Source organism: Oryctolagus cuniculus, chromosome 15, assembly GCF_051225735.1.
Source record: "Oryctolagus cuniculus isolate XC-2025 breed Fujian yellow rabbit chromosome 15, ASM5122573v1, whole genome shotgun sequence".
NCBI lineage: Eukaryota > Metazoa > Chordata > Mammalia > Lagomorpha > Leporidae > Oryctolagus > Oryctolagus cuniculus.
In genome coordinates this window covers 4,590,872-4,604,893 of record NC_142881.1, presented here as the reverse complement: position 1 = coordinate 4,604,893, position 14,022 = coordinate 4,590,872, and the positions used below count along the sequence as shown (strand labels likewise).

General features: G+C 52.9%; 2 protein-coding genes across 7 annotated transcripts in view; one reads left to right on the top strand and one right to left on the bottom strand.

Annotated features, from left to right (window-relative positions):
* INSYN2A (inhibitory synaptic factor 2A) overlaps positions 1–9,769 on the bottom strand; it is a 58,184-nt gene extending 48,415 nt beyond the window's left edge. Inside the window, exon 1 of the mRNA XM_051833509.3 lies at positions 9,635–9,769. The gene's annotated coding sequence lies outside the window, so the exon portion shown is untranslated. The remainder of the gene's footprint in view (positions 1–9,634) is intronic.
* The window catches only part of DOCK1 (dedicator of cytokinesis 1), a 493,657-nt gene that overhangs the window by 254,702 nt on the left and 224,933 nt on the right, over positions 1–14,022 (top strand). Inside the window, exon 28 of one of the 6 annotated variants that reach the window (XM_089313826.1) lies at positions 4,725–6,774. The exons of 4 other annotated variants lie outside the window; for them this stretch is intronic. In XM_089313826.1, the coding sequence (XP_089169952.1) occupies positions 4,725–4,805 (81 nt within the window). In that variant the 3' untranslated portion in view covers positions 4,806–6,774. Of the gene's footprint in view, positions 1–4,724; positions 6,775–14,022 lie in introns of those variants that run through there. One more of the 6 variants, XM_089313821.1, reaches the window with a different exon arrangement.

Genomic DNA, 14,022 nt, shown 5'->3' with positions numbered 1-14,022 from the left:
CGTCAGGGGGACAGGCGAGGGGACACAGAGTGTACCCTGGGCCTGGTTAATTAACTGGTACAGAAAGGCTGGGGCGGAATACAGTAGAACTATGCTCAGTAAGGAAACCCAGTACCGAGAGACATCATTCCACAGCGCTAGTGAGCATTAAGATGAGCACAGACAGGAAGGAGGGGGAACTGGGGAAATACAAAAACACGCGAGACGTGTCTAAAGAAACACGCAGACGGACAGACGGACATGCACACAACAGAGAGATGGGCAGGTGAATGTGCAAACACACCAGAGAAACCCAGGTGGGCAGGACACACATACACTGAGAACCTGGATGGAGAGAAGGACCACACATCAAGAGAAATACACGTGGACAGATGGACACACGTATGAACAGACACGGATGGATAGTCACAGGAGGACATGCGCACACAGGTGTGGAAACCTGTGTCAACAGGACGCACTCATGTAGAGACAAACAGATGCACACACATGGGCAGACTTTGATGCACATACATAGAGAAGCCCAGATGCATGTCGGACAGGCACACAGAGGTCACGGAGGGGTAAGGCTCGGAGGGTGAACTGGGGGGCGCTGGGTGCTACGCTGCCCAGTTGAGGCCGCTGTGACGGCCTTGAGCCCAGCTCGTGGTTTCTCAGGGGCTCCTGAGGGTCAGGTGCAGCAGCCCCTCTCCTCCTGCCCAGAATGGACCAGGCCCGGGTGGGCACGTCAGCAGGAGTCCCCCAACTAGGGTTCTCTGCAACACCTGCCATGGCTAGGCCTGGGCCGTGGTTCAGGTCTACGTTCTTGTGTTTGCCTCCATCTTTTAGTCTCTCCGGCACCTCCTTCCTCCAGAACTTTAACTGTTAACTTCACCGTGAGGTGGGACGGGGAAAGAGAGCGTTGGATAAGAAGGGGTTCATGATCGCAGTCAGTGCCATCGTAAGCGGTGCAGATGACCCACAAACTCCTCTGCAGGCCTAGAACCCTGGAGAGACTTTCTAAAGGAAGCTGTGAGTCTCTCCGAAACCTCAGATGACCGTGTGGTCCTGTGGGTTTGGAGGAGAGCATGCGTGGGTGCTGAAGAAGTGGACCCTTTCAGAGTTTTTGTCTTGGGTGTTTTTGTAGATTAAGGAGCGTAGAGTTCAGAGTGGGTGGTGGAGGAGGACCTGGGCACCTCCCCGAAGGGCTGCATCTGCCAGCTCCTCTCCAGATGCCACCTTTGTGGGCCAGAAAGGCGACCCATGAAGAAACGAGAGGAAGGACCAAAGAGAAAAAGATTGGTCCACACCCCAGTGTAGGTGACTAAGAGTTTTTGGGGGATGGAGACGGGATTGAGCCCTGGTAAGAAGCAGCCACTGGCCTGCATACTTTGCTGTATTTATTTGTCTTTGCCACCTCTCCATCTTGTCTGTGTCCTGCTGTATCCCCAGGACACAGAGCAGCATGTGGCACACACAGGGAGTCTGGAGGTATTTACCGAATGGAGGGGTCCTGCGAGCCTGTCCAGGGGAGCAGGGAGTGCTGGCCTCTTCCTGTCTCCTAGAGTGACACAGGACCCAGCCAGGAGTAGGGACATCCCCAGCAGAGCCCTGGCTGAGGACAGCAGCCTGGGATGCTGTGGTTGGCCCTGCATGGCCTGTGCATCGGCAGTCAAGGTGGAGCCGCAGCTGGGAGAGGGAGGAACTGGGAACCAGCTGTTGTCACGACTTCACTGCAGGTCGTGGCGTGGGCGTGTGGCACGGCGGTTAAGATGCCGCTTGGGACACCTGCATCCTGTAACGGAGTGCCTGGGCATGAGTGCCACCTCCACCTCTGATCCCAGCTCCTGCGGTTGTGGCGCCTGGCCGTCAGCAGTCACGGCTGTAGCACTTGGGTCTCTTCGACCCACGTGGGAGACCTGGATTGAGTTCCAGGTGCCTGGCTTCAGCCTGGCCCAGCCCAGCTGTTCTGGGCATTTCCGGAGTGAAGTCAGTGAACGGGAAATGATTCTGTGTTTCTCTCTGTCTCTCTCTCTCTGTCTCTCTCTCTCTCTGTCATTCTCTCAAGGTTTTAAGTGGGGAAAAATAAAAGCTTTAGAATTCAGTTCTTTCACAATGTGAAAGGGCAGATTCCAAGCCAACTCTCACTGGTCAGGCCCACTATGATAGGAACAAGGAAACCCACTAAAAGAGCCAGACATATGTACACCTTTAATTATTTATTTTTGCATGTTTCTGGGTGAAAATGCAAAACACAGCATTCTAGTCTAGGAATTCCATAGGTGGGGCAGTATTCCCCACCAAGGTTTGGGGGTTGAGATCAGCAGTTGGTACGTGGCCAGTCTTCCGTGAACCACCGACCGGCTGGGGGGTTTTGCGCATTTGCCCGAATGCTCAACGTCATTGGTTGATCACTCTCCCGTGTTGTGATGTTGCTGTGACTGTCTTGGTCAGGGTGATTAAGCACTGCAGAGTAGAGACCCATTGCTTGGTTTTGAGTTCTGTCCCTTGCACTGATTAGCCCAGAATCCTGGGCAAGTGGTGCAGTCTGGGAGAGCAGACGGCAGGAAGGTGCAGCACCTCCTGTAGTGCTCATCGTGGGTCAGCAGTGTGTGGCGCTTTGTGGAGGTTTCAACATTTTATTCTCCAAATGCCTTCTGAAGGAGAGGTTTCCGTTTTCAATACAGATGGAGAAATGGAGGCTCCACAGTCACACAGGTACTCCCTGGCAGCACCAGGAGTGCAAATGAGGACAGGCTGGCCCACAGCCTGCGCTCTGGCCTCCACACCGTGGAGGAGGAGCGTCCCATGCCGCTCTCTGCACTGCGATGAGGAGACTGGAGGTCAGGTCCTATGAAGCTCTTGGTGTGTGGCCCTGGTGATGAAGTGGCGGTTGACAAGGACAACACACACGTGACCATGTTCTGTCCGAGGAGGACACTGGACGTGGGCAAGGCCACCTTGAGATCCAACCAGCAGGAAGCTTTGTTCTCACATGACTGATTGCCCAAAGTAGGATATGCCACTGGTCAGTGTGTCTCCGTGAAAACCTTAAATGACTATTAAGAATGAATGGAGACCTCACCATTCACCCTCTGCACTTGGTCCCGCCCCTTAGAGTGCGGGTGTCAACCCTGCCCACGGAGACTCTGCGAGGTATTCATGGTGCCCATGCCTCACCCAGGTTCAGCCTGGCCCTGAGAGTCGTTTTGCTGTATCATTAGCAAACTGACTGACAAGCACAGTGGAGACCTACTTGAAGGAGAGTTAATATTCTCCTCTTAAATGGAGACAAATATAAGTAGAAAGAGGAAAACAAAACAAACAAGAATACTTCAGTGAAGTACTACTTCAATGAAGGCTTAGCACTAACAACTACCATTAAACCAAACACACGGAATAAATAATTGAAGAACACAGTTATCATCGGCTCCTAAGTGGCTCAAGAAGTTAAATGAAAAATAGAGTCTGGACGTGAGGAACGTCATTTTCAGCAGGTCTTGAGCTTCAGGACTCTTCATTTGTTTACATTTACTCCTCAATTCTACATTTATACCTGGGGCAAATCAGAAACCCTTTTTGGCACTGAATCCCAGCTTCATTATTCCAGTGATTGGAGACCCGAGTACAGCATCAACTGGACACTGGTCATTTGTGCCATGTGATTTCAGCAAGGAAAAAAGAAAAAAAAATCTGATTTACCACTCTGGTATTGATTTAAAAAAAAAAGAATTGATAAATTGATGGGTCTGGCACACAGATCAGTCAAGGTGGTGTCAGGGTGTCAAATTGAGATGTGCAGTCAAGGGGAGAGAGTTGTCTCCGCCCGGTCCAGTGAAATCTCTAGGTTTTTTGGGAAAGCTCAAGTGAAAATTCCTTTCAACCCCAAACATCAGCATTTGTGGTTTAAGAGCATTAATCTCATTAATGCATCTGACTGCATCAAGATAAGTTTTCTCACTCTCCTTGTTTCTTTCATCCTGAATACTGTGTCACCAAATGCGAAGGTGTCCTTTCTTTAAAAACTGAAAATCTATCCTAAAGAATTTTTAACCAAAGAAATTCCTGAGGTTGAGCTGGTGGCAGAAAAATCCAATCTCTGGATCTCATTTTCCTTTCTAAACACCGACCAGCTGTAAGGACTGTCCCCAGAGGCAGTCTTAGTACCTTCTCATACTACTTCTTTTTGATTCTTACTACAAAAAAACACAAGTTGAAACAAACAACAAAACCACTTATTTCTTCGTTGGAATTCCCTGAGCTTCTCGCAAAGTCACTGACTAGGTTTGCTGTTAATAGCCTTGTTAAGTATTTATTAAGCACTTGTTACTAGATAGTACCACGTGTAGTTCTTTTATGATGTCTTTGTATTGTATTGGTCCGTCGTTCTCCTGTTTGAAGGTATTTCTCATGAAAATTGTAGGAAGTGATTATAAAAAACTCATTTTACAGTATCATTTCCAGTTGAAAGCTCACACTCTAATTTCCAGGTAGTAATCACTTCTTCCTGCTGCTCCCAGAATTCTGCTTCCACTCCGATCACCACCGCTTTGTTGGCCTCGGGCAGCATCTGTAATCCCTTCTTCTCCAGTGGCCCTGGGACGAGGATTTGCTAGCTTGCTGTTTCTGTCGAAGCTGCCCCCTTATTTTCATCCCGAATGCCAGCAGCCACCTTTGGCACTGGTTAATTCTCACCTGTGACACCTTCTCAGCTGGTCTCCAATTCCTTTTCTCTGGTTTACCTCTAGATATCAGGACTTAATCTTCCGAAAATAGATGTTCTCGTTCAAAACATCCCAGGAACGTCCCTGCTGGTGCCTTCCACCTGAATCTCTCAACCGTCTCTTCCCCCACTTCCCAAAGCCTCTCGCCCTGAGCAACCTGGCCTGAGCCCTGGAGCTTCCGTGTGCTGGGCCACGGAGTCCCACTCAGCTTCCGCCTTAGTCAGCCAGGACCTATCAGGCTCTCCTTGCCACCTATGACTCTTCTGACGCCTGCCACCTCCTTAACACCCCCGGGGCTCTGTCCTCCTGAAGACCGCTCCCACATTCCTGCAACACCGTGCCCACGGCCTTGGCTGCTGCTGTTCCTGTCCAGCACATTTCCACATATCAGAGTCCTTACTGAAGAAGGACTGCGTATCCGCCTCCCGTGTCCTGCCCACTTAAGAGACCAGGTCTCTTCATTCTACTGTATTTCCAAGGATGTGGAACTCACTCACTATAAAAATGAACAGGTTTCATGCAGCAACATGCAGAACAGCTGGGGTACCCGGAACCTAACCATCGAGTCCATGTGGAAAACATATTTTCCAAGGGCAGTTGACAAATATGGGCTATTTCCCAGAAGAATGAGCGTAGAAAGACCTATGTCATCAGTGGAATGCTCTAGAAACACAAGGGCTGCTCATTGTCATTAAGGTTGAGAATGGATGTGATGTATCTCCAAGCTGGTTCCTCAGCTGGACAGATGAGGAGGCCCCTGTGCCACCAGTCTGCCCGTCGCCAGTTCCCTCCTCGTGGGAGCACCGAAGGAGGGCAGCTTCCGTCTGCAAGGCTGCCAGGACTACTTACAGCTTCCCTCTCATGTCTCTCCTATGCTGGGGTTGACTGCATTTCATTTTATGCCCAAGGCTCGGTTATTAAGGATCCAATTGGAATTTTCCATAGTAATCACAATATAAACTTCAGCCGGCATTTTGACATGCTGTTATGATCTTTCAAAAAAAAAAATTCTACGCCACCGTATTGGCTACAACAGTGAAAGTCGTGCGAATGTATGTTGTGCCAAGATGACTCTCTGGCTTCTTCCTGCTCAGCCTTCCTGATAGCAAGGAGACGTGGTAAAGAGAACATGTGTGTGGATGTACAAGACTTTGAACAATCAGTTCAATGCTCTATAAAAGCAAGATTCACAAATAATGACTATGGAGAGAGTTCTTTCCAAATCCCTTTGAAATGCAGCATTAGTCAAACGTTTAAAGAGTAACTTTGAAATAGAATTCCTTCCCTTCTCTGATATCTGCTTCTCATATGTTCAAATTAATTTTCTTAGTCCCAATTAGAACTGTGGACGTGTATGAGCAGAAAGCCTCAGAACTATCAGCTTAGAATGTATTGTTCTTATTTAAGATAGCAATTTATCACTTCTGGTTTGACGTACATATGAGGGGGCTCGAAAATGTTCTTGAAAATGAATGTTAAAAAAATTATACGTGGATTTCAAAAAATTTTTGCACCGGTATAAACTGATCTTTCAATTCCATTTCTCCACGAACTTTCTGAAGTACCCTTGTATGGCTCAGTTGCATGCGGAATATCCTGCTGACTTGTAGAAGAGGGTCCCTGAAAGAGTGTATTAGGATTTGAATTTGGAGCCAGGAATTGTCTCTGGCATCTTGATTTTTCTTAATCTGAGAGGTAGGGTTCTGGAGATAAAATAGATTCTTTATCATAGCTGGTGCAGAGGTTCACACCTGCATACTGCCTTACATAAGACATTGTCCCCGCATCTCGTTTGTGTGAATTTTTCCAGGGTCCCTGGAACTTGGTAACAAATGCATATTTTGTCCTTAGTATGTAAACAAAACATAGTTTGTAAATAAATGGATCAGAAGTCATGAAGTTTTACTCTGTGTGCGTCATAGGTTAGCTCAAGTGTTGAACCAACGTCTCCAAATGTTTGTATGGGAATTTCATGGTAATAAAAGTGTTGTTATGAAATATCAATCATATTCAATTTTGCTTTAAAATATTGAAGCCACTCCATAATGCTATGAAATATTAAAATCAAATATGTGAGGAAACTGAGAAGGATCTGCTTCATAAATTATGTCAGCTAATTTCAGGTTGGAGGGTGCAGGTCTCCGTGGAATTGTGGTGGTTAAAGGACACGGCTCTTCATGTTGATGAAGGACCTGTTTAAAACAGTGACACTGGGGACTCCTGATGACCTCACTGCCTAGAATGACAGCGGTTTGCCTCCAGTATGTCTGAGTTGCATGGTTACCCAGGCTTTGCAGGCAGCATCAGTGCGTGCACCTGCCCAGGTGTCTGGCAGGTTGGTTCAGGGCCTGATAATAATGATGATGATGATGGTTTCTGGTGACCCTGTCACTGTCCTCACTCTACTCCTATATGAATGCTGGTGACCCTGTCACTGTCCTCACTCTACTCCTTTATGAATGCCTGTCAGCAGAACCGCTGCTTTGGGATACAGATGTACTCATTTCCCAATCATTGTTCTCCGTGAGGGCGCCTGGCCCTAACCTAGTGATCTGCTCATACGAGAGTTTTGTAGTTGTTTCTCTAAATGAGACAGCCATGGTTTGGAGCAAACAGAATACAAACGTCTACTCCGTGAGTGAGCCGGTCCAGCCGCTCGGCTGTGATGCACTATTTTTTCTGAGAATCATTCTATTTCCTGACTGCTTAGTTCAATGTGTAGGAGTCCTCCTTGTAGGCAGCTGCCTTTCATGTATGAGTCTTTCATTTATTTATTTATTTTTAAATGTATCCCTTCAGAGGGGGGAACAAAAGACAAAAATCCCGCGCCGTGCCATGGGGGAAAACAATGGTGGGAACACAGAGAAACCCCCAGAGTCAGCCCAGTCCCATAGTATTCGTCTTGCCTTGGAGCTTTCTGAAGGCTCTCTATGCAACCATGGAGCCTTCCAGCGTCTGCCTTGTTAGCCTATTTCTTAACCATTTGTTACGTTTCCCAGTGGAATAAAGGGCCTGATTTATGTAAAAGCTCCAAGTCTTAATCACAATAATAAAATATAAAGTCATGGCAACTGGGATAAGTTGAAGGCATACTTTGCTCTTCAAGGGCATCCTTTGGAAGTAGAGGTCTTTCCTTTAGCTAAAGAAGTTAAACTGAGTCATTCTTTTTAAGCAAATGATGGATTTTGTGAAGAAAACAAAACTCTCTGTAGCTAACATAATTTATGCAAAATCATGCAATTAGTGATAGCTGTGCTAGACTTTTTTTCCACAATGCGCCTCTAATGAAACCATCGTGAGAAGCAGTGCCATCTAATGTAAGTAGTAAACACAGATAGTAAATTATTAATATCTTGTGAGGCATGCAGATGGCAGGACTTCCATTTTTTCCCATGAGCTGCTTGTGCACGTTTGCTAATCAATCTTGCAAGAAAATTGCAAAGATAAATATGAACTTTGAAAGTAACATTCAACAGGATATGAATGCAATAAAGAGCAAGATGTGAACAGTGGAAGCCAGGCTCTCCCTCCTCTGCATAGCACATGACAGTTTCTGCTCAGTCTGAGCTAAGCTTGGGAAGGTTGTATCATTTTCCCGTATGCACTACTCCTTGGCAAGCGCCCGGGGCCTCTGGTTAGGGTGGTGTTGGAAAATCCAATCCCCAGTGCTGTCACCTTGGGAGAGGGAAGGGCAGCCCATGAGCAAGTCGTTGTCCAGGGAGAGCCCCACAAGCCACAGCCGTCCGCCCTCGGCTAGCCTGAGCTCCGCTCTTGTGAAATGTGCCTGGCAGCCACGGCAGGGCTGCCCAAAGTTGCGTCCCACTCTCCAGTTTCACCTCCGCAGAATTCAAACACCTAAGCAGACAAGGTCAAATTCAGCTGCCTTGCTGCCGCTTCTGGCTCAGGGACCCAAGACGGCGGCCAGCCCCCAGCGCAGACCCGCAGCAGGAGAGGGGACAGGGCTGCAGCCGCGCTCTGTGGATGTGCTAGACAGACGGTGGACTCGGGCGCCTCTCCTCCCCCTCTCCTGGCAGCCCCGTGTCCCCGGCTCCATCTCCCTGGGGCGTGTTTTTGGGTAGTAGAATGCTGAGGTCACAGCATTCTTACCGGTCTCCCAGTCATGGAGACGCCAGCCGGGAACCCTGGGCATGAAGCAGCAGGATGCACACTGTGGCTCTTGACTTTGGGCTGGAGGCGCTGCCCCGGCCCGGGCTGGCCGGGAGCTCGCTCTGCCTTGCTGCCCTCGCCGGGCCGCTCGGTTTGCAGCCTCGGTTGGTTTCCCACGCCCGCCGGTCTGACACGGGACGCCGGGCACCCGGCCACCCCGCGGGCGCCGACCCTGGCCCGCAGCCCCGCGAAGGTGCCAACCCTGGTGAGCGGAGGCTCCGGCGTCGCACGTGCGCAGCCTCCTTCGCTCTTGCTTGCGCGTCTCCAGCGGCTGGCGCCAGGGCCCCTGTGCCCCGACTTATGCCCCCCAAAGTTAATCGGCCGTGCTTGCCGGTTCTCCTTAGTTTGGGAAATTCTTAGGCACCTCTCCACGTTCCGGGCAGGCTGCTGCCCCCAAGGCCCCCCAGTTCTGCCCGGCCAGGGCTGTGGGGCGCGCCCGAGGCTGTGGCGTTTGTCTAGAGCCGGCCTCACAGATGGGCAGCCCCGCGCCTCCCTGGTCGTCGCCAAAGTTGCCAGACGCCCCTCGGCGACCGCGCCGCGCCAGACGCGGTTGCATAACCTCGCCCCCCGCCCCCGCCCCCGCGGCCGCCCGCCCCCGCCCGCCCCACTCGGGCTGCACCCGCGCGTCCCGGCCCCCCGGCGAAGCTGCTCTCCGGCGAGTGCGTGCGCCCGAGCCGGGGTCGGCGCCCGTCCGGGCGGTGCTCTGCCCGCGACCAAGTGCAGAGGGAGCCGGGGCGCGGACGGAGGGCACGCGGGGCTCCGCTTACCTTCCGCTGCTTACAGAGAAGTCGAGGTCGGTGCAGCGCCCGGCTCGGGCATGTCTCGCCGCGGACCCTGGCCAGCCTGGCGCGGCACGGAGCGCTCCGGGCAGGGCATCCGCGGCAAAGCTGGCCGGGCTCGCGCGGAGGAAGCTCGGCTCCGGGGACTTGGCCGGCTGCGCGCCCGCCGCCCGCCCCCTCCACCGCCGCGGGCCCGGCCCGCCCGGCCCGGCCGGCCCCCGCGCCGCAGCTCGCCTCCCTCCGGCCCCGCTCAGCGACGCGCGCGGGGAGGCAGCAGCTCGGCCCGCTCCCGGGACGCCCGCGCGCTCGCTTGCTCGCGGCGCGGCGGAGCCAGCCTCAGCCACTCGGCCCGGTGCTCCTCCGATGTCCTCATTTACTGCAATTGTCTTCGGCGCGATGTCGGAGCCCGGGCTGGGAGGCGGGGGCGGAGAGGGGGAGGGAGCGGCAGGGAAGTCCTTGCAGCCGCTCCCGGGTCCCGGCTACTCCGCGGAGCCGGCGGCCGGAGGAGAGGGCGCCGGGAGCCGCGCGCCCGCGCCGCCTGTGCGCTTGGCTGGCACCGAGGCGGGCGGAGCCCCGAGCCCGCGGGGCGGGGGTGGGGGCGGGGGCGGCGCGGGGCCGGGCCGGGCCGCGTGCGTGGCGTGGAGGATCGGGAGCGAGTGGAGGAGCCCCCGCCGCCGACGCCCGAGCCCGGGCTGGAGGACGGGGAGGTGGAAGCGGCTGCCGCCGGCTGCCGCCTGCGCGCGGGGCTCCACCGTGGCGCGTCCTCCGGCTTTCTGGGCTGCAGGCGGCGCTGCGCGGCCCAGGAACTTGTTGAGTCTACCCGGAGCAGCTGGCGGACCGGGGACTCCGCGTTCTGCCTCGGGAGGGTCGCTGGGGACCCTGGTCGATGGCTGGGGGGCTGCGCCAGCCGGCTCGGACACGCAAGGGTGCGGGGGGCTGGGCGCCTGCCCCCTCACCTGCGGATCGCGGCTTGGTGGAGGCCAAGGTCAGAGGTGTGTTTCAGTGCGTGTGGGGTCCGCCCCCCTCCAAGAGGGGCCAGGAAGGTAGACCAGCTGCGAGCAGCCCGAGGTCAGAAGTGGAAGTGCCGGCCAGGTGCCTTGCTTGGTGACATTTAGGAGCGCTGTGGAGCAGGCAGATGCCACTGCTGCTTAGAATCAGGACCCCCCCCCGCCCCCCCCCAACACCACCCGCCTGCAGATGTCACAGGGCACGTGCTGCTGCTGTTTGGGCAGAGTTCCCTTGACCTGGGCAGGAAGAGGTTGGATGCTCAATGTGCTAGCCCCTACCCCTGGTTCCAGGTCCTCCAGGGAGCTTTGTGTCTGCGGTGCGCAGGGCAGCAGGCCCGGGGCTTCTTGCTGCCTGCCTGCAGGCCCTGCTGTCTGGGCCTGGGACTGAAAGCTCACTGCAGGTTTCCTCCTAGGAGGTATTGGAAGGAGACACATCGATTAGTCCGAGTGTTTCCCAGGAAAGGACGGAGAAGTGCTGACCCCCTTTCGGGAGTGAATGGGGAGGACAGTGGGAAGTCGTTTGGCCCACCCACCTCTTCAGACACGTCAGGGGGTCCCACCACGACCTGCCCCTCAGAGCTCCTGTGTGGAGCAGCAGCCCTGTGCCAGGTGCCAAGGCTCCATCCTTGTCTGGACGGGAGTGGAGCCCAGCACGGAGCTCTGTATAGTGGCTGTTCTTTACAAATGGCTCCCCGTGCAGTGTTTTGCCTACCCGAGGGCGCTTGGGACCGCGTGTCCAGACATCCAGAAAGTGCTGGGGATTATCCTGCCTTTGAGGTTCAGCTCCCCAGTTCCTGGGGACCCACATATGCCAGGAAGGGACTCCTGAATCTATGGAACAAACTGCCCACCTCAAATTTTTTATTCTCCTTCTTAGCCTGGATACCCCAAGTCTGATATTTAGTCCAGTTCTCTGGCTTCTGGTGAGACTTCTGGGGGAGCGCTGGGGAAACAAGGCTGGTTTTTGCCTGATCGTCCTAGAAGCCTGCTACCTCTTCTTCTATCTGGCAGGGACCTGAGGGGACGTGCAGGGCTGGGGGACACACTTAACCCCAGATGGGAAGGCTTGCTGTCCCTGAGCACTCCAGCATGCTCCCCCTGGGCTGTGCTGTCGGGCTGCTGACGTCAGGAACCTCCTACTGGTCTTAGGAACTCGATGCAAGTCTTGCTTTATTGCAACTGTAACTTGCATGTCGTTGTACATAAAGCTGCTGGAAGCATGGATCTTGCGCTGGTGGTAGTGGAAGTCTTCAGGAACCGTGAGTGGGAACAGATACATATAAGGGCATGCACAGGAGCGTGGGCTCAGCCGCAGGTGCACGGTGACCTGGCAGGAACGCAGCTCCCAGGACTGCGTCATCTGAGATGGGGAGGATGCCTGCCTCTAGGAGGGAAACAGCTGGAATTGGCAGGCTAGACGCGACACTCAGTGAACTTGGTGTGTTATCAAGACTGATTTGAGTCACTTGCTTATCTGGTAGACATACTGTTACTTCTCTTAGTCTATTAAAATAGTTGTTGTTCTTTTCTTTTGAAATGAGAAGCTGTTTGCCTGTTGTATTACTGATGTTCTAGTCTTCAGCAGCACAAAGCAAAATCTTGGTGCAAACGTGTCTGACTGTTCCTTTGTGATGGATAGATGCCTGGCATGTGCGAGGTTGGGGCACCATCATGCCCACAGCTTTAAAGAGAAATTTCTGCAGGAGGCTGGATGGGGAGGAGGGAGATTGGCCGTCTTCCAGCCTGCAGACCCCCTTGGCATTATTATTTTTGATGGGTGGGACAGACAGCTATGTTTAGAGTCTGGAGTGAGTCCTTAATGTTCAGCTTCTTCAGAAAAGGAGTGGAACTTGATAGACAGTAGATTAATTTGAGATTCAATTAGGGATAAGTTGGGTGCTTATACTTCATTTCAGATTTTTTCTGAAATAGGTGGACCTGCAAAGGGGAATATAGCTACTTTCCATTGAGTAGGACTTCCTGCAACCAGGGGCATCTAAAGAGTAAAAGGGATAAACACCAAGCCAAGTATGCGAGTCTCTCTTTTCCTTTCTTCCTGGAAGTGTGCAGAGAAGTGCTGGAATCCCACCCCTACAGAACATCGACGTTTCCCAATTTTCACATTAAAAAAACATGAGTAGATGAAAGTCAAAACATTCCTGGATATGCATAACCATTTTGTTGGTGTTAATTTCAAACTGGAAACAACCCTAGCCCCTATCCTCACAAGAACGGGTAAAAATCTCGGTTCCATCATGCAGTGTGAACATGGCAGCCACAGAACCTTCCCTGGAGCCTGCAGTGGCTGGGGTGAGGGGTGGGGTGTGCACGAGCCAAAGCAGCAGACCCTGCACGTCTCTGTGCGGTCAGGCATGCACAGGTGCGTCTCAAGGGATTCCATGTAAATGAAGGTGACAATGCAGCAATGTAAAAACGTTGTCAACCACAGGAAACATCAGGGTGGTGGTTACATCTGGGACGTGGTGCGTCTTCAAGGCCACGGCCCCTTCCCTGGACTGTTTTGTACTTGAAAAGATGGTTGCACAGTTGCTTATGTAAATAGAAGCTCATCAAGTGTTCCCTTGCGTTTTGTCTGAGCCTGGTCACTGTATCATTGCTGTGTTTATCCCAACAATCCATCCCTGTCCATGAACCACAATATCCATCAAAGAGGGTCTTTTCTGTCTGGCAAAGGCATCCTCTATGAAACCCAAGATATGGGGAGAGAGAGGTTCTGCACATGGGCTCCGGCTGCAGGTGAGACTTCTTGAATGGTCAGTGACTAGAAAGGCCCCTCTTGGGAGCACCTGGACCACATTCACTGTGGAAATGCCCCCCCACCCTTTGCCCTTTGATGGTCTGGAGGGCCTCTCAGGTGAGCCTCCTCCTGTGATGAGCAGGGAAGGCCCCTCCGTTCCCAACGCCCTGTGCTCTTCTGCTACAAGGAACTAACTCGCATGGACGCACACCTGTGGGGTAGAGCGGAGTAACAGGCAGCGTTCCGCCTCTCTCTTTCAAGGCAGGACGGCAGAGTGCTCAGAGGTTGCTCCTGCCAGGCCTCATCCTTTGCCTACAAGACTCAAGAGAAGCCCTTCTGCATCATTGCCTTTGTCCAGCAGTCACCGTCTTCTCTCTAGACTTATTTCTGGCTTGTAAGTCTCCTTTTGTGAAAAGGCCTCTGCCTGTGGCTCTGCCATTGTCCTGGCGGCTAAGCCGTCTTTCCTTGCTGTGGGAAACACAGCTGTGTTTCTCAAGTGCTTGGTTCCTGCTCCAGGGATGCCCCTCCCTGTAGATTTCTTTTCCTTCTGCAGTGAGAGAGTAGGCAGGGCTTACTGGCCCCAGTACAGTGAGTCTGGGAACAGCGAATGT